This window comes from Cylas formicarius, unplaced genomic scaffold, assembly GCF_029955315.1.
Source record: "Cylas formicarius isolate icCylForm1 unplaced genomic scaffold, icCylForm1.1 PGA_scaffold_10__41_contigs__length_53128322, whole genome shotgun sequence".
Taxonomy (NCBI): Eukaryota; Metazoa; Arthropoda; class Insecta; order Coleoptera; family Brentidae; genus Cylas; species Cylas formicarius.
Window position 1 is genome coordinate 35,131,787 of NW_026844214.1, and position 19,535 is coordinate 35,151,321.

The 19,535-nt window shown below is 32.2% G+C and overlaps 1 protein-coding gene across 2 annotated transcripts in view; it reads left to right on the plus strand.

Annotated features, from left to right (window-relative positions):
• Positions 1–11,990, plus strand: part of LOC132696235 (ubiquitin carboxyl-terminal hydrolase 34) — a 30,603-nt gene extending 18,613 nt beyond the window's left edge. For both annotated transcript variants that reach the window (XM_060660959.1, XM_060660964.1), the window contains 23 exons: positions 130–398; positions 1,345–1,560; positions 1,645–2,002; positions 2,445–2,676; positions 2,790–2,978; positions 3,441–3,567; positions 3,912–4,099; positions 4,189–4,321; positions 4,374–4,535; positions 4,591–4,770; positions 4,830–4,976; positions 5,211–5,490; positions 5,724–5,980; positions 6,039–6,229; positions 6,371–6,548; positions 6,921–7,040; positions 7,097–7,213; positions 7,275–7,509; positions 7,563–7,795; positions 9,178–9,381; positions 9,436–9,573; positions 9,932–10,175; positions 10,781–11,990. In XM_060660959.1, coding sequence (XP_060516942.1) covers positions 130–398; positions 1,345–1,560; positions 1,645–2,002; positions 2,445–2,676; positions 2,790–2,978; positions 3,441–3,567; positions 3,912–4,099; positions 4,189–4,321; positions 4,374–4,535; positions 4,591–4,770; positions 4,830–4,976; positions 5,211–5,490; positions 5,724–5,980; positions 6,039–6,229; positions 6,371–6,548; positions 6,921–7,040; positions 7,097–7,213; positions 7,275–7,509; positions 7,563–7,795; positions 9,178–9,381; positions 9,436–9,573; positions 9,932–10,175; positions 10,781–11,046 — 4,664 coding nt within the window. In that variant the 3' untranslated portion in view covers positions 11,047–11,990. The remainder of the gene's footprint in view (positions 1–129; positions 399–1,344; positions 1,561–1,644; positions 2,003–2,444; positions 2,677–2,789; positions 2,979–3,440; positions 3,568–3,911; positions 4,100–4,188; positions 4,322–4,373; positions 4,536–4,590; positions 4,771–4,829; positions 4,977–5,210; positions 5,491–5,723; positions 5,981–6,038; positions 6,230–6,370; positions 6,549–6,920; positions 7,041–7,096; positions 7,214–7,274; positions 7,510–7,562; positions 7,796–9,177; positions 9,382–9,435; positions 9,574–9,931; positions 10,176–10,780) is intronic.
• The last annotated feature ends 7,545 nt before the right edge of the window (positions 11,991–19,535 follow it).

Sequence of the window (19,535 nt, forward strand, 5' to 3'; positions counted from 1 at the left end):
AAATTAACAAATAAAGTAGAACAATTTTTAAATTGTTTAGATAGCAAATGTCTGATAAAGGATTGGTTTTGTCCACATAAATTTATAGATTATTAATAATATATACTATATACTGTAACTACATCCAAGGTCCAAACTCTCCATATCCATGGGATTACTGGCCTCATGAGGATGGGCGTTCGGAATGTGGCTATGTGGGCTTAACAAATTTGGGAGCTACCTGTTACATGGCTTCTTGCATGCAACACCTCTATATGATGCCCCAAGCGCGAGTCTCAATATTAGCTGCAAGCACAGAAGATTCCAAGCATGAACCAACTTTAAAAGAACTACAAAGAATGTTTGCATATTTATTAGAAAGTGAACGGAAGGCGTACAATCCTAGAAGTTTTTGTAAAGTATGTATGATCATAGTTCCATATATTAGCATTAAATTATATATTTTCAATTATGTACTTTGCAGATGAAAAGGTTTGCTGATATAGTTAGTTATATAGTAGCTGTTCATTTTGAGCGTTTGTTACTGAACGACAGAATATATCTTTGATAGACTAAATATGCCACAATTTGGACATTTTGGAATATTGAATGACAATATTCCCAGCAGATCCAACTTGTCATAAAAGCTACATATAATATATATAACAGCACATGAATACAGTTACCAAGTTCAAAAAATTTTGAGACTACTAAAATAAAGAAAGGGGCGAGAAATGATCACCATCCATCTTGCTTCCAGCCTTTGAAAGTCTCGGCATAACTTTATCACACTGGAGATATATTTTTCGGGTTATAGATAGGATAACAGAGGTCATGAAACGATCCCCGTGGCGCATCAAGTTTTCGTCCAGAAGCGACACTTCCCCATCACCACCATTCTTTTTTATTGAGATTGTTACTTCTAATCCTAAGATTTAAATGATGTTTTTTAAGTTTTGAGTTCAAGGAAGATCTATTCAATTACTGTTGATTTCATAACACCCGATAATTTATTTACTTGTTTGTTTTTTTTTATCATCTCTGATAAATGTTTATTCTGTGGATTGTTAAACACGTTCTTGTGCGAAAAAGTTTGGAGACTAGTCTTTTTCTTTTTAATATTTACGAGGGCTTAATTAAGGTTTTGTATATGTTGCCAGATTTTAGGCGTTTTATCCCTTGTTGGGTTTCTTGTAGATAGAATATCATTTGCTTGTCCACCGAAACTGCAGCGACACTATTTTGCAAATGTTCCAAAACCTAAAATTCATAGGTGTTTTAGAGAAAACCGGCTAAAAGCGTTTTTTTTTTTTATTTTAAGTGTGTGTTGTCCTCTTTATTATTGATCTGATTCAGGGTTTTTAGGTTTATACCATGGACCATCAGCCATTAAATACCGCTGAACAAAAGGACATGGCAGAATTTTTTATCGATTTAGTTAGTAAACTGGAGGAAATGACACCTAAACTCAAGGAAGTGGTAAAAAAGTTGTTTTGTGGTGTTATTAGTAACAATGTAGTTTCTTTGGACTGTGGTCATGTTAGTAGAACATTGGAAGAGTTCTACACAGTGCGTTGTCAGGTTAGACATAATTAATTTTAGTTTAATCTTTATTAGCTTTCTAATAAAGTTAATAATAAAGATAATAGATTCAATGTTTTACAGGTGGCTGATATGAGAAACCTTTATGAATCATTAGATGAAGTGACAGTGAAAGATACTCTGGAGGGAGATAATATGTACACATGTTCTCAATGTGGAAAAAAAGTTCGAGCGGAAAAAAGAGCTTGTTTTAAGAAGTTACCGCAAATTTTATGTTTTAATACAATGCGTTACACATTTAACATGCTTACAATGTTAAAGGAGAAAGTCAATACACATTTTTCATTTCCTTTAAGATTAAATATGGCTGGTTATGTGGAAAAACAACTTATGCCACAACAACATCAGCAGGACCATGAGACTGTAGATATCGAAACTGGGCAATATGAATATGATTTAATAGGAGTTACTGTTCACACAGGTAAGTCGTAGAATTTGGTTGTATAAAAAAAAACTATATCAACTATGACATTTATTTTGGATATTTGTACCTAATTCTATAATTTTCCTTTAATATATTTTGTTCCCCCTTTTTAAAGAAAAGAAAATCCGAAATAATTCCAGTTGCATTAAGAATATTGGTAGCATTTTTTTTTAACTGTGAAGGTCTGGGCGTTTCATTTTAAAAAAATTGGCATCAGTTGGGGTTTTAGCGCCACTTAGAATGTATGACGTAGAACTAGTAAATATCTGACAAATGAAATGTGGGAGCAACTTATTTTATATACACGTAAAATGATTTTTATAGTATTTATGTAAATTTATATTTTACTCTTGTAAAATATGTTATTTTTATTTGTTCATTAAACTATTATAAGAAACTATGCTAAACTGAAACTTATAGTCTGTATCTCAATTCTTAGGTACTGCAGATGGAGGCCATTACTATAGTTTCATTAAGGACCGAACAACCACTTCTAGAGACAAATGGTTTCTCTTTAATGACGCAGAAGTTAAACCATTTGATCCTAATCAAATAGCTGCTGAGTGTTTTGGTGGGGAGATGACAAGCAAAACTTATGATAGTGTTACCGACAAGTTTATGGATTTTAGCTTTGAAAAGACAAATAGTGCTTACATGCTGTTTTATGAAAGGTTTGTATTGAACCTTTTAAATAGATCCGCTACTGATATTCTTTTCATTATCATAAATGAAAGGAAATACAGCAATAGAAGTCATTGCGTTGGTGGCAAATCTTATTTTGTAGATGTCCAATGACAGCAGTTGATAGTACTGAAAGTTCTTCAACTAATTTAGAATCCAGTGAACATGTTCGTAGCAATTCCCCATTACCATCAACAACGTTTGAGTTAAGTAAAGAATTGGAAGACTGGATATGGCAAGATAATATGCATTTTATTCAGGATAAGAATATTTTTGAACACACATATTTCAAGTGAGTTGATTCTGTTTTTTGTAATACCGATTGTAAAGCCGATTTGTTCAGTGAGGCGCCTATTGTTCGCAAATTGTGGCCAATTAAATCTAAGCAAAAGAATTGGAAAAAAAATCCAAAGCGACATTGTTTATCTAGATAGGTTTTTTAGATTGTTTATGCTTTCCAGCAACAGGTATTGTATTAGTTTTAGTGGGATTTAAGTTAAGATAATTTCTGAAAGGATTAAGCTGTAGTATCGAATTTGAACTATTCTGTAAAAGTGGTAACAAATTTTTTTATACATACAGTTGTATTGATGTATGTATCTCCTTATCGCCCACCATACACAAATTTCCTCATTTACTTATTTATTCATTAATTTTATGGGCAGTCCATTTCTACATAAAACTTAGGAAAAATACACAGTTAAATTTCATAAATATCATATATTTATTAATCTTATTGCAAATTGTTTTTTAGTTTTATGTGGCAAATGTGTGGATATATTCCTCAAACCATTCTGCCGATTGAACCAAATATCACGGAGAAAGCCGCACAACTGTCTACTTCGTTTTTCATAGAAACTTTTATACACGCCAAAGAAAAAGTAAGTGTTATTAAATCTTCTAACTGGTAAAACTGCCGTTACATTTAAGAATCATTGCTCTTTATTGAAAGCAATTTGAAGGAAGATGGGTTACACCGAAATTTTCGAATTTTGTACTTTATTTTAAAACTTTTAGAGGTCCAAAGTCCTACTTTAATCAATTTTCGCATTCCATTGACATTTTTAAACAGCATTTAACATATATTTTTTATTACAACCCCGAAGAAAAAGCTAAATCCTCTTTACTTTTTCGCGGAAATGTCAATAAATATATTTTGAAAAGTTATAATCATTTTTAGTGGATATAACAATTAATGAAATATGTACAGTGAATTTTTTTTCAGCCAACTATGGTCCAGTGGGTAGAATTAGTAACAAAACAATTTAACGCTTGTCAAGAAGCATGTATTTGGTTTTTGGAGCATATGGCAAAAGATGTGTGGTGGCCAGTACAAGTGTTACTTAAATGCCCAAACCAAATGGTGAGACAAATGTTTCAAAGACTTTGCATTCATGTAATCCAAAGGTTAAAGTGAGTATGGGGTAACTTCAACATTCTTCACAATATTTATTGCTGCAACCAATCTTTGTGTATTGTTTTTCATTTTTTATCTGTTTTAGGCAATCTCACTCTAGTTTATATTTAAAGTTAGATGAGGATGTTGATTTAGCAACAGATATTAACAGTGTGGATATATCTAAGATAGGCAATGCGTCATGCGTAACGAAATTTGTAAAAACTCTTCTTTCATTGGTAATGAATATAAAAATCGTAAACCTTTATCATAAGCGGTTTTCTGTTTTAGATGGAAAATGGGGCAAAAGCACATTTAAAACATTTAACTGAATATTTTAATTTTTTGTATGAATTTAGTAAAATGGGAGAAGAAGAGTCCAGATTTTTGTTGGCCGTGGGAGCAATTAGTACTGTGGTACATTTTTATTTAGGACAAAAGGTTAACGATTTTGTAGGTAAACTCATATTTTCTCATATACCATTCTCTTGCTTTTTATTTCTTTTAGGTTGATGTAAGTGAAGGAGAAGATGAAGATGATATGGTTGCCTTACCCTCCGTTAAGTATAAACCTGCCTCTTTAGATAAGATGATAACTCTCATTGCTTCTTTGGTTGAAAAGAGCAGGGATTCCAATATGAAATTAAATCTTAGTGAACGAGATTATAATGCTGTAGCTGGAGGAAAGGTAGTGCACAAATAATATTTGTTGTATTCTGTTTTCATGTAAGAAAACTATATTTTTAGGGATTTTCATTTTTATATCAACAAATTAAAGACAACATAAATCTACAGCAGACGAGAAATTTGATACATTCCTTATGCAAGGGAAATAACCAATTAGCACAATCAATCATTTGTATGGTTTCTCAGGCTATTACTAGGCACTCAGAGGTAAAATAAATTTGTTGCATTGAAATCACTCTCACTATAATCATTTTCTAATAAGGTTTTTCTGTCACATGAAATTATTTTTTGCACTTGTCACTATCAAATCATACTTCTAACCAATGAAAGCGTTTTTTGTAATAGTGCAATAAGTCTTGGCATGACAAGCTGCAAACTTTATGCTTCTGCAAAACTTTTTTTGTATTGTGTTATATTAACGGTTCTTCTTTTAATTTGCAGGTAAATTTGCAAGGATGTCAGCCTTTTTTTAAGATTCTGACATTGCTCACAGAGAATTCCAATCAAGGTGAACTAGATAGTAGCTCATCTCAACCTTGTTTTACTCAGTTGGTTTTACAAAAAGTATGGGAAGCTGCAGAATGTTGCCCACATTCTGCATTGGATTGGTTGGCATTGCAAGTAACTAGAAACAGACTCGTCCATTCATGGGTTTTAAGTTCCATGGACACATGGCTTGAACATTTTCTGATTGGCCACAGCAATCAGAGGGTTAGAAACAGTAAGCACACTTGCTTTTTTTATCAAAACAATTTTTTGAAGATCATTTTTATCATGTTAAATGAAATTTTGATTCTGAACCATTATTTAGAAAAAAAAGGAAGTAATCTTATAACAAATACCGGAGATATATATTTTTATTTAATTTAGTGGTTAATAGTAGTTAGATTACCTTTATGTTGTAACAATGTTTTAAGTTGACTTTAATAGTTTTTTACACAAAGTTCTTTTCAGCTGCTGGTTATTTACTAGTGGCTTTAGTCCCAAGCACACCGTTTCGACAAGGATTTCGAGCGTCACACCGAGTGACACGTGAACCCCAACTTACATCTGAGGCTCAGTCTGTTCTTCACCAAATTTACACTGCTTTGTTAAGGCTTTTGCCTGCTGCCAAACATTACACAGATATGCAACAACACGGCACAATGAAGCTAACTACATATTTTGCATTAATGATGTATTGTTGCATTTCAAGGACTGAAAAGATAATGGTGAGTTCAGTGTGTGGTCCTGTAAATCCAAATTGATTTTTATATTTCATCTTTTTAGTTTGGTCAATATTTCCTGCAGTTATGGCACCTATTCCATCCGAAACTATCGGAACCTTCCATTCCAGCCTACCATAATAAACAAGCACTTCTTGCATTTTGGAATCATGTTTGTACAGATTGTCCAGAAAATGTACAACTCATGCTGGTTAATGGTCATGTAACAAAGAATATTGCCTTTAATTATATCCTGTACGTTAAGTGAGCTATTCAGATTGTTTATTTTAGGATCTAGTGGAGTCAGTAAAAAACCTATTTCTTGTATAAATTGGGGTTGGGGTTTACCAACAAGGTTGTTTACTACACTTTTAGTAACTAAAAAATTAATTTTAGAGCAGATCACGATGATCAAGAAATTGTTTTATATAACAGAGCTATGTTGCCCGCTTATTATGGAATATTAAGGATGATGTGTCAACAATCTAGGATATTTACAAGAATTCTTGCTAATCATCAAAACCTACAATGGGCTTTCAAAAATATAACTCCTCATCCAACACAATATCCACAAGTAAGCTGAAGATTTTTAAAGCATATGTCAAAGCCAAATTTCTAAGGAAAATTACCAATTATGTACAACGGAAACATATTGGTTATATTGATTATTTGAATTAATGTCAGGACCTACATTTTTCACAAACTTATACAATACATTATTTCAGAGTATTTTTAATAATTTGTGAGTCTTGATAATATAAAGTATGGGAACTGACAAAATCTGATTCATATACATATATTTAATTATAATAATTGTTATACATGTTTTAAATTTAATTCAAAAACCCTACTAATTCAACATTTATGCTTATTTGGCATCTGCTTGAGAAAAGAACTACATACAAAACTGGCATAGATTTTTTTTTTTTTTCGTTTTTTATTTAAGGCAGTGGAAGAATTATTCAAATTAATGCAGATAATGGTCATGAAACACCCAGATGCGACAGATGCTGACCAAAGGGAAATATATACATTCAAACGAAACACACTTACGACTTATCTTCAAGTAAGATGTTTTTTTTTTTTAAATCAGTTCTTTATACTGTTAGTGAAATATTTCAGTGTCTTGATGGTAGAACTAGTTGGGGTACTTTAATAAATGCAGTTAGAATATTGGTGGAAACAAATGATGATAAATTATATGTTGTCTATAATGGGGGCCTGCAGATTGTATTTGAAGTAAGTTGGTTATAAGATTCTTTTTGAGCTGTAAATATCGTTCAATACTATTAATTTTTAGTGTTTTCAAAATTTACATGTTATGTTACATGAAGCAACAGCTTGCCACGTGGTTGGGGATATGCTTGAGATTTTACATGTCCTATATGACCTAATGCATTGCATCAGAACTTACAGGGACAGTAAGGATTCGCGTGAACTTGTACTGGCAACAAAGGATTGGTTGGAGGTGATAAGAAAATTAGCTACATTACTAAATACTTACAATCCTCCTGAAATGAGGACACTTTGCATAGGTTTGATTTAAAATTATATGATCATATTTGTTTATTCTTGTTTGACTTTTTAGAAGTACTTAAAGAATTTCTCTTGATAATGACATCTGAGTCTATGCAGATTCTAGTACCTCTGCTCTCACATTGCCATTCAGCTTTTCAAGATAGTCACGATGCCGTACCACTAGGTCCTTACTTTCCCAGAAGAGGACATTTATTGCCGATCGTTGCCGGAAAAGGTGCAGCGAGACCTTTGCGACCCATGGTCCAAATGACAGTTCCACACAATCAACTGGAATGTAACAGGGTAAGCAATCGTTGCAAATTTTGGAAGGAAATATGAATTTAAAATTCATTTTAAAAGAGAAATGTTAATAAACATTCACGTCTGGAACGATTGGAACTGGAATTTTCCCAAAATAGTCCAGCATTCTTACCAAATGAAAAAACACAGTCTTCCACACAAATATATATAACTACCATCTTATAGGTTATCAAGATTGGCAAGTTTAATAAACATTTTCACTTTTGCAAGTTTTGTCAGTTTTTCGAACTTTGCCCATCCTGACCATTCACCGTTTCTTTTCATTATGTTATATACAAATGGTAGGATTATAATATAAATTTTAATATTTATTATAACAGAAATCAATTAAGTATAACCAATGACTTACTTCCTATAAGTAGAAATAATTAGGCAATGTGAAATTTCTATGTAGCTACTAGAATTGTAGAGGAATTGGTTACACATTTCAAAATTCGCTTTCAACCAATAAGACATTGTGCCGTTCAACAACCAACATGGCGGCTGACAATTGACAATTTGACAGTCTCTTGTTGTCGGCAGTATTAATTGAAATATGTGTAGATTCAATTTTTTTGTGCAAAATTAGTTTCATGATTTTGGTGGATTTTTTTTTAAAGGTTGATTTTCAAATTTTGGTACAATAAGCGATACTTTCTAGGCCTTTGTGTTAAATGGCTAAACTTTATGCAAAAATGTTTTTGCCACGCACATATTAACTGGAAACGAGCGAAATGAGTATGTTTGTGCTAAATAAAATCCAATACATACAAATTATATTAATTTATTAATTCTCTAAAACTAATTTCTGTGCAATACTCTTACATTTAGGGCATTTTTTTTTAAGTGTTTTAGGTTGCATATTGAAATACAGTTTTTTTACGCAAATAGTTTATTGACTTGTTTTTATACTAGGTTTTAATTGTCTTGGTTATATTTTGCAATACCTACAGTTTTTTAAACAAATTTTTCATTGGCAGCTTTCATCTGCAATTACGACTGGCGATGAAGGAATGAGCGTTCGAGCTACATTTGGTTCTTGGACATTTTTTCCGCTTGGTTGTTTCCTGTGCGATATCAGTATCTCATGAAGTTATATTTAAACCTTTAGGAATCATCTTTCCTGATATCGACTTTATTTACATTTTGCATAGAGGTTAAACCTATAACTTTATGAAAACAAACGCTTCGTGCCGATTTACACCCACAAATTCGAGAAAAATAGCTGGTAATTTTATCTGCGAAATTTCTCACAATATTGTAATGTTGCAATATTTATATAAATATATATAACAATATATTATATAAATAACTAGCAGGGCAGAACTGTTATTCATTTAGCAGTACTTTTTGCTATTTTCTGATATATGTGAACATGTTTTTAGGGTGTTGATCCAGAGTACGACCTGGCTTTAGATAAATTTTATTCTCCCTATCATGATTTCATTGATACAATGTTTCGATTAGCTGTAAATAATGATTCAGTTCCTGATGTTTTGATAAATTTAAGCGCAGTAGTTGGATTTGAGGCTGTGCCATTACATTCCACTTATTTTCCAAAACTGTGGTTAGATATCTTAAAAGCCCAGGTAAGTTTTTTTTACATACCATAAAAGAATGACGAATAAAAAAATGTTTTTTAGCATATCGAAAGAAAATATATTACAATGTTAACTTCATGCAACTATTTCATTGATTATGTTGATGCTGTATTATTAGATGAACGTTATGCTTTGAGTGTTGATGTAATCTACGAATTTTTAACTGCATTTTTCCCAAAAGTAAGTGGTCTCTGTGAAATATTTCGGATCATTTATTGAAGGTGTCAAAGCGGCATATACAACTTAATATAAAAAAATCACTAGGAAATCATCAATTAACAAGTTACTTCAAAAAAATTATCTGTGGAAATAGATGGCTTGGTTTATAAAATGCAATTTATAATTAATAACCAACAATTAAAAAATGTATTAAGAGTAGCTCAGTTCTAGAGTTTGTAAAATTTATTAGAAACCTGCGCATGCGTTCTAAAGTCATTTGTTAATTGATTTTTTTGAATGAATGTTAGAATTTGTTAATTTTTGGTTACTTTTGGATAGTTTATACAATTTACAGTTTATATAATCATGTTTCTTTTAGGTATCTGCTCAGGTTCTTTCCGAACAAACTCTTCGAATGGTAGAGAGTACTATAGTATCATTAAATGAGTTAATAAGCTCAGCAGATATCTTTAGAAGTGCTAAGAGGTTAACAGGCGATCTGCGAGCTCTTGTTTTAGTTTATAGCTCCCCTGAAGCAGAATCTCCTCCGCTTTTGAAGGAAATTTTGCTACAGCTTCAGAATAAAGTGAAACTGGAAGTACATAAACTAGACTTTCGGAAAGGTGCGTGTAAAAATTATTGGAAAATCTGAAACAATTTCAAATTAAAAAAAATTATAATTAAATAGAATTTTAAATTGAACTTATTTTAAAATTTTAAATGTGTCTTTAGATCGTTATGGTTTTCTATTTTGTGTTTCATGAAATAATTCTGTTTTAACTGTGATTTCTTATGTCTTGTTTGGTCTCACTGGTGATTAATTAATAATCTAATAAAATTTTTTTTATATTAATTATATGATGTTTTTTATATAATATAATTTGTCATTCAGAGAGAACCTAAAATGTATCAGCTAAATATCTGTACCGTGTCATGTACATTTCTAAACTTTATCTATAAATTCTTAAAATTTTTGTGGCAACAAATGATTGACTCTATTTCTATGATTGAACTAAAAAAATTGACACTGTCTTGGTTAATGTTTTAAGTTAACCTGAATTCTTTTCAATAACTTTTGTCTTCAAAATTATAATGAATTTTTGAATTTCAATTTTTCTTTCAGGATTTTATTTTTACAGTTGAATGAAATAGATGAATAATATTCCTAAAAAAATTTAAGTCTATTTTTAAAATCTTCCAAATTTATGTTAATTAATACAAATTTTAGAGAAAACAGACGAAAAAAATGGTAAACCGGAAAATAATCATGAGGAAAAACCTAGCACATCCAAAGAAGCAACATCATCTGAAGAATCAAACCAGGCCAGACCAAAATTTGAAAGCAGTAATAGTAGTGAATCAGACGTTCAGAAATCAAGTAGTGAAGAAAGTGATAACCGAAACAAGTCTAATAAACAAAATGGTGCTTTAGATATAAAAGTATTGGAAAAGACTATAAATGAATTGTTTACAATTGTCAATAAGAAAGCCTAAATGTATCACTCACTTTTAACCATATACATGTTTTTTGTTTTGTTTTAATGAATAATTTTTGTCTTATTTTTTGGCCGAGTTGATTGGTAATATTTTAAAGGAAGCTACAGATATATGTTCCAGTATTATTTCTAGGAATATATTGCAGACTTCAGTTAACGCCGAGGTGGCAAGAGGAAGAGGGAGGAACTTTATGGAAAGGTATAGATTGAAAAAGGGTCTCTCAAAATTTGTTGTAAATGATTAATTCGATCAACCCAGATGAGGATGAAAGCCATTAAATTATTTGCACAGGTTTCATATTTGCTAAAACCTGTAATAAATGATAATCACAAATTTCTAATAAAAATAATGGGATTAAATTATTACCACATGGGCAGCTCCAAATCTATCGCAAATCAATTTGTCACCACCGCCACCAATATTACTGGACGTTCAAGGTGAACTCAAAAATAGTAATTTAATTTGCAAAATTTTGGGCTGCACTGGCATATTCCAGTATAGAAAAGCACTGTCCTTTTAAACAATGGGAGGCAGGGTGTTTGGAATTTTCGTAAATAATTAAAATGCTCTTTTCTAAAAGGCCACCAAACGAAAAAACATTTAAAATCGCTGGCATACTCTCTGTTATATGTATTATCAAACTCTATACCTATACCATGTGCGATATTAAAATTGTGTAAATGAATTTCTCATAAATGACCAATGCAAAGCTATTAAATTAATAGGCACATCTTGAAATGCGACCTTATGAAACTATTGCTTTTGTATTTTGTTTTAAATAATTTAATAGTATATAAAAGTAAATATGAATCACTTGTAACCTGTATTTTAAGGGCAGGACTTCTTATTTATTGTTAACTATTTTTTGAAATTGTACATATAAAGTGTGTATTTGCTTAATCAAAAGCATATTTTTTGTTTTCCCTGAAAGACTGTTAGAAAATAAAATATTTCTTTATAATTTTCGTGTTTTATCTTAGTTTTACACTTCATAAAATTATAAAATTAAATAAAATAAAATAGGTAATAACAAAACCTTATAATATGATTTTGTTTTCATAATTAATCTCCAATAGCTTTATGTTATCAAACTAGTGATAAGGCAAGGCAGGTTACAACATGATATAAATTTTCCATTGCTTGTGTACAAGTATTGCTTGCTACTAAATGTCTAACTCAGTAGCTCTCATTTTCAAAACTCCTATATTTTACTAGTCTACCTTCATCAAAAGTATAAGGAAATGTTTTTGTATAGAACAAATTACCAGCCATTGGATATCGAAAAGTAAAAAGCCTAAAAAATAATTAAAAGCATAAACCCACGAGAACTGATTGGAGAAGAATAAGTTTTTAGTTTACAGATGAAACACATTGGCAATTTATCCTACGTGGAAAAAATTGAAACACTTGATAATAACTATTTTCTATTAAGGTTGACTAATACAATACAAACTTAATATGCATATTATTTACTGCTCAGGTTCCGGTCCTTTATAATTTTTAAGGTTGAGAAGAACATAAACGGGAGTTGCAAAAATGCCAGTGACAATCGCAGTACCATGAAGCAATTTTTCCAACCCGCTAATTTTTACTCTTGGTGGTCCCGAAAGTACAGACATATTCCTGGTGGAGTGTATTGTTCCCGTTCTAATTGCAGACAACATTTTCTAAAATAATTATGATTAAGAAAAATTATATGCGGTTTAAAGTCTATTTACTTATTTTCTTCAAATATTCGGCAGGTATTAGGTAACACAAACCCCAAAGAGCAGAAAATTCGATCAGATATTTCCTTATTAAAACCTCAACCACAGATTATTATACTTTAGTGGTCTGTTGCTCAAATTTGAAATAACCATAGGACAAAAATCCTCGTTATTTAAATTTTTTTAAGTTAGTTTTGGTTAGTAACTAGCTTTTCAAATAAGCATTCAATATGGTTATAGTACAACGGCGGTAGTATATGTATAGCATAGCACTGTAAACTATAGAGAATTACTTCGGCCAATACCCCTTCGGCAGACAAAAAAACAGTTTTTTTGCATACGAACATAATTTGGCACAATTTCAAACGTTGCTTTTAACCAAAGGCTTCTTTTCGTTCTTCAACACCGTGGCTGGGAATTGCACGCGTGACGTCACAAAGAGTAAATTTTAAAAAAATTACATTTTTATGTGAGTGGTGTTAGCGGTCATCTACTGCATTTTGAGGGTTAATTTTGTGTTGGGAAATGTGAACTACCCCGTAAAATGCAGTAACACAAAATTTTAGTAATTGAAGCAAAATATATTAGTTCCAAGACGTTCATGTACGTAGATGCGAGATCACTCGATGTTGAGGTGATGACGTCACAAATCTGAGAGTGTTCTGGCGTCGTCTAGATGTTTTGCTCTGAAAGCATATCCAAAAACTGTTTTTTATTTTTGCTTAGTGATAATAATTGAAATGCATCCAATAACGTGCAAGAAATGATGTAAGTTCTTGATACAGGGGGCCAAACCATAAGGAGCTATATAATGCCAAATTTCTGAAATTGGTAAATGTGACCAGACGACAGGAAGACGTACTTTTTAGTGCTTGGTAGTGTCCTGAGGTACATGAAATTGTTGGTATTTTTCATAATGCCCTGTCTACGCTGATAATGCAGGAATTATTTAAGCGACGATGAAAATATATGTCTTGAGATGGGCTACTTAATATGCGCATGCGAAGTAATTTGAAATGTCGTTTTCAACCAATAAATGTGTAGAGCTGGTTGTTTAGAACGAAAATAGAGCAAAGTGCAAGTTAGTGGGTGAAATTTTTAGGCAATTGCGGAAGGTCATTCCCATCTCTGATGCGCATCAATTTTTTACCGCGTGCACACTCGATAAAACATAATGTTATCGCCATATAGCTATCAGGTACATGGTGGCCGTACTAATGAAGATTTAATAGGATTTGAATATATTTTGAGAAAATACTGCCCCAAAAAAGAGATTTAAATCTAGCGCATGCGGTTGTGGAATGGACCTTTTTTTTTTCGGTTTTCGTTTGTTAACCGGTGAAGTTCAACGCTACCTACGACGCAATAAGGCGTGTTTGCAGTAGTATATGTCGGAGATCGTATGAAAATAGTCAAAATAATAAAATAGAAATAAAAATCAGGTGGGTGGGTTCTAATGGCGAGCGAGTCGACATAGGGCTAGACTTCTCGGTCATATTAATACACAGTGCTTAAAACAAATGAATAATCACTTAATTTATTATTAAAAGGAATCCAACGACCCACGACCCGCGAGATAAACTACAAAATAGCCTATCAAACTATCGGAGCTACTTAACCAATTGTCTCCCATTGGTGCGTTAATGCACCACCTATTCTATAATTTTTGTCACATCTAGGAAATATTTTTGCAAATCCATTTAAAAATTTTATTATCACTACTAAAGGATATAAAACCGTAGAAATCGCTAATTTATGTGTAAAGAAAAGATCTTCAAAAGTTAACAGAAGCGGTACATAAATTTGTATCACATTTTCAAGTAAATTCAAAAAGTCAAAAAAAAATTTTTTGGATTTGTATTGCCATTTTTGTTGTCTAGCATAGCATGTAGACTATAATATATTGATTATGCTTTATTTTTTGAAAATATGTACTGGCGCGTGAATGCACCACTGGTTTTATCTGTGAAACAAAACTTTGTTATTGCAAGTCTAGACAAGTCAGCGTATGTAGAATAAACATCGAACAATTAGCGTGTTCTTTAGTTTTTTTTTTAGTTTGTGCCTTGTGCAGTGAACGTTACAGTTCCTAAAATATGGTATTTCCGAGGTATTTGACTCAAAAGGAATTAGAGGCGGCTATGTAGGAGATCGTGATGGATGAGGACAATAACATTGAAAGTCGTAAGTATTATTTGGATTTACGTATCCCTATGTATTGTAGCATTCCATTCCTTGTAAATTTATGCTAAAAATAACGTGAAAAAATATTTACAGAACATATTGACGCGGCCTATATTCCACCCGACGTGGATACCTTGAATGATGAAGAAGATATGAACGATAACATAAATCTACAACAGTTTGGAGAACTTTCAAGTTACATACACCGAATGATACAGCTATCCTTCAACAGTCCTGTAATTCAGCAACTACTGAACCTGAATAATGGGATTCATCAGATGATGAAACCCTGGAATTCAAAAGAAGACATATGCTTTCTGCAAACGACAGTTTTGCTTCTACTGTTAAATGGAAGAAAGGTCAGATTGAGTACACTCACACACCTATATCTGATGAATCAAGATCATGTGACAAACTGAAAAATAAACTTTCCGGAAAACTCCGCTTGAAATATTTTTTGTTTTTTGATGACGAAGTGATTGATTTGATTTTAAAATTTTCGGTAAAATATGCTCAAGACAATAACCGTAGTGAATTCTCGTTAAAAAATGAACTTTTAAATTTTGTAGGCATTTGATTGTTCTTGGGTAATCATTCATTGCCACATATTTAGCTTCTTTGAAGTAATAAATAAAAAAATCTTATTTTGCCATCGGTACTATCCAGGAAAATAGAACAAATAAATGTCCAATGGAAAATTGTAAATCATTTGGAAAAAAAGACCGCGGATCCTATCTTTCAGCATAAGAATCTGGATCACAAATTTCTATTGTCCGTTGGCCCGACAATTCAGTTGTAACTGTAGCAAGTAATGATTATAGTGTAGATCCTGTCCTGTCCTGTAAAATGCTATAATAGAAAACAAGGGAAAGATGTAAATATACCCCAACCTTATGTAATTTCCCAATAAAATAGATATATGGGTGGGGTAGATTTACATGACAACGGAATTGCTAATTACATGTGCCAGGTATTTGGAAAAAAATAGTGGTGGCCTTTATTTTGTAACTCACTGGATAGTCTAGTAGTGAATGCATAGAAATTGTATAATATTGTCAACGAGCAAAAGATTTCCCGGGTAGATTTTAAATCTTGCATTGCTTTGCGACTTTTAAAAACTGATAAAACAATTACTCAAAGAAATCTTGCACCTGCCATAGATGAAGTGCGTTATCATAATCAAGGTGACCTCATGATTGTTCATGTTTATAAAGCCGGAAGGAGGTGTAGAATCTGCCACAGGCACACAATTTAAGTTTGTAATAAGTGTAATATCTGCATGTACATACTTCATGCTTTGTAAAATATCACCAATATCACCAACAATGAAACCGGGTGTTACCGCGTAAGCGCACCATAAAATGTTATGTGTTTTTTTGGATCAAATCAGATTCTGTTTGCAAAACAATCTACTGAGTTATATGTCCCAAACTGCATACGAAGCCTAAAGCTAAGCGAAGCATCGCTGACACCGCATCAAAAGCCCTATTTATTCGATTGTAATATTGTTATTATTCCAGCTTTTGTAACGGCCAGTTCGAATAAAACTTTATTTCGCTTTCTGTGTAATAAATGTTTTTAAAAACGCTCTCCCGACTTTTGAACATTTAAGTGGCGCAGTCGGAACGGATATTCTAAGTGCAGTAGTGGTGGACAATTAACCAGAATCTTATGGGAGTTTCTGTGAAATCGCCAATCGAGCACGCAGAACCAGCAGCAAGGGAAGCAGAACGACGATCTACGAAGGAACAACCCGCATGTGACGAGTTGAAAAATTGATCCGGAAAGGAGACTAAGAAGTAGGAAACCGTAAGTGCCATTTCCTTTTGCCCCTCCGATACCTCTATATAAGGTCACTTGAAGGGATAGTTTAGGGCTCGCATTGCACGCGATTAGGTTTAGAAAAGAAAAAAAGAAAACAAATCAAATCAAATCGTAAATGAGGGATTCTGAAATCAAAAATCTCGAAAAACATTTCAATTTAATTTTAAAGTTAGGAAACAAAACACAAAAAGAGTCAAAACAATCACCCAACAAGGAAGCTCAGGTAGTATGAGTAGTGTGCAACCTAGATTTAATTGGAATCTTTTTAAATCTAAAGTAGATAACATAAAACCTTATGACGGAAATAGCGACACGCTGAACAAATTTATTGCTAAGTGCGAAAGATTAATAAATTCGATTGTAACATAGACAAACTAGTAGGGAAAGCGGAGTTAATGGTAGGAAACCGATCAGAATTGACAGATTGGTTAAGCATAAAAGACGCGCTTATTCAATGCTTCGCAGATAGGAGAAATTTAGATTGTCTAATTCAGGAATTAACTAAAACAAGACCGTTCAAAAACGAACGTTTAGTTGATTTCGGTGGTAGGCTAAAGCTTTTAAAAAGTTGTGTAATACAGCGGATTAGTAATTCAGAAGATTTAGATCAAAATGAAAAACTATTCCATGTAAATTATTACAACAAAATCGCGCTCAATACATTCATAGCTGGATGCACCGGGACGCACCACAACAACAACATGCATTTGAAACACCCAGATTCTTTAGAGGAACCCATTGCTTATGTTTGTGAATTTGAAAATTTTGAAAACCGGAACGGGAATCTAAGCAACACAACAAAACCCAATACCCAATTTCCAACAAAACAATGCAAAATAATTCCAAACACCAAATTTTCAACAATTCAACACGAAACAACATTTTCAACCATTTCAACAATTCCAAAATCAGCCGAATCTAAATAGATTTCAGCCTAGAATAAATCCCAACACAAATTTTATGCCAAACAATTTTAACAATTTTTCAAATCCAAGCCAATATCAAAATCAATTCCAAAAACCACAATTCCCATCTCTCAACCAATTCAACCGAGGCAAATACCTCAAAGACGATTTCCAACAAATCGGGAAGTTTTCGGATCCCCACAAAATTCTTCAAACCCAACCAAATATCACCCAACCAACTTCCAAAACCGACACCAATGTCAGGTATCTCAAGACAAACGAACAATTCATTTACAAGACGACCGATAAGACAAAATTACTTTATAAACAACAATCAACCCCCGAATTTTATCGTGGAAGAATTATTTAACCAAGAATGCGATGAAAATTTTGATTATCCTGTTAGTCAAAACGAATATAATGATTATAACGAATTTGACGAAAATTATGAACAAAATGAGTACGAAAATACATCGCAACACAAAAACGTCGAAACACAAAATCCAAATGACGAACATTTTCACGAACTCAGCCAAACAAACAACCAACCCTAGTAGAAATTAATATTTCTTCTAACAACGCTTTACCGTATATTCAAATACGTAAACCAAATATTAAAATACTAATAGACACGGGTAGTTCACGTTCGATATTACGTCCAACTATCGCTGAAAAATATTTTCCAGATTGCATTTATCATAAAAATAATGAAATAAAGACAGCAGTAGGAAGTCAAAATACCAGATTTCAAGCTAGCATACAAGCATTTTCTGAATTTAACATCGATTAGCGAATAGATTTATCTTAGATCTTATTTGATTTTCACGACTTTTTTGATAGAGTAATAGGTTTAACTGATTTAATTAATATGAATCTGAATATCGATTTAATAAATAAAAATTTAATAGGATTTAACATCGAAATTCCATTGAAATGCAGAAAACAATCAGACGTAAACTTTACTCTAACTGTAAACCCACATGAAACATCTTTAAAGAAAATACCAGTAAGTGAAATCGAAGGCGATGTTTTTATAAAAAATCAAAAACTACAAAATCTAGAAATACCATCTTCTATTTCATATGCAAAAAATAATTTCCATCTAATTGAAATTCAAAATCCCACGGATGAGACAATATCAGTTACATTAACACAACACTTACCAGTCGAACGATTTATCGCGGACCAATACGAATTTTACAATTATAACATTATATCTGATGATCTAAAAATACATACGAAACCTCAAAAATCTTTAATGACAAAATTATGTCAAGAATTCTCGGATATTTTCTATAATCCAGGAGATAAGTTGGCATTCACTTCGAAAATTAAGCACGAGATTAAGACAACGGATGAAATACCAGTGCATACGAAGTCATATATGTAGATATCCATTCGTCCACAAAGAAGAAGTAAGGCGACAAATAGATGACATGCTCGAAAAAGGAATAATAAGAAAATCAAGCAGCCCATGGTCAAGCCCTATATGAATAGTGCCGAAGAAATTAGACTCATCAAGAACCCAAAAATGGAGAATAGTCGTAGACTATCGGAAGATTAATGAAAAAACTATTTTTGATAGATATCCAATCCCCAACATAACGGATGTTATGGATAAATTGGGACGTGCACAGTATTTTTCTAAACTGGAGCTTGCCAGCGGCTTTCATCAGATTGAAATGAAAGATTACTCTATCGAAAAGGCAGCTTTTAGCGTAGAAAACGGACATTTTGAATACACAAGAATGTCATTCGGACTTAAGAACGCACCATCAACCTTCCAACATGTCATGGATGAAATTTTGAAAGACGTCCAAAATAAAATATGTATGGTCTTTATGGATGACGTAATTGTTATAAGTAC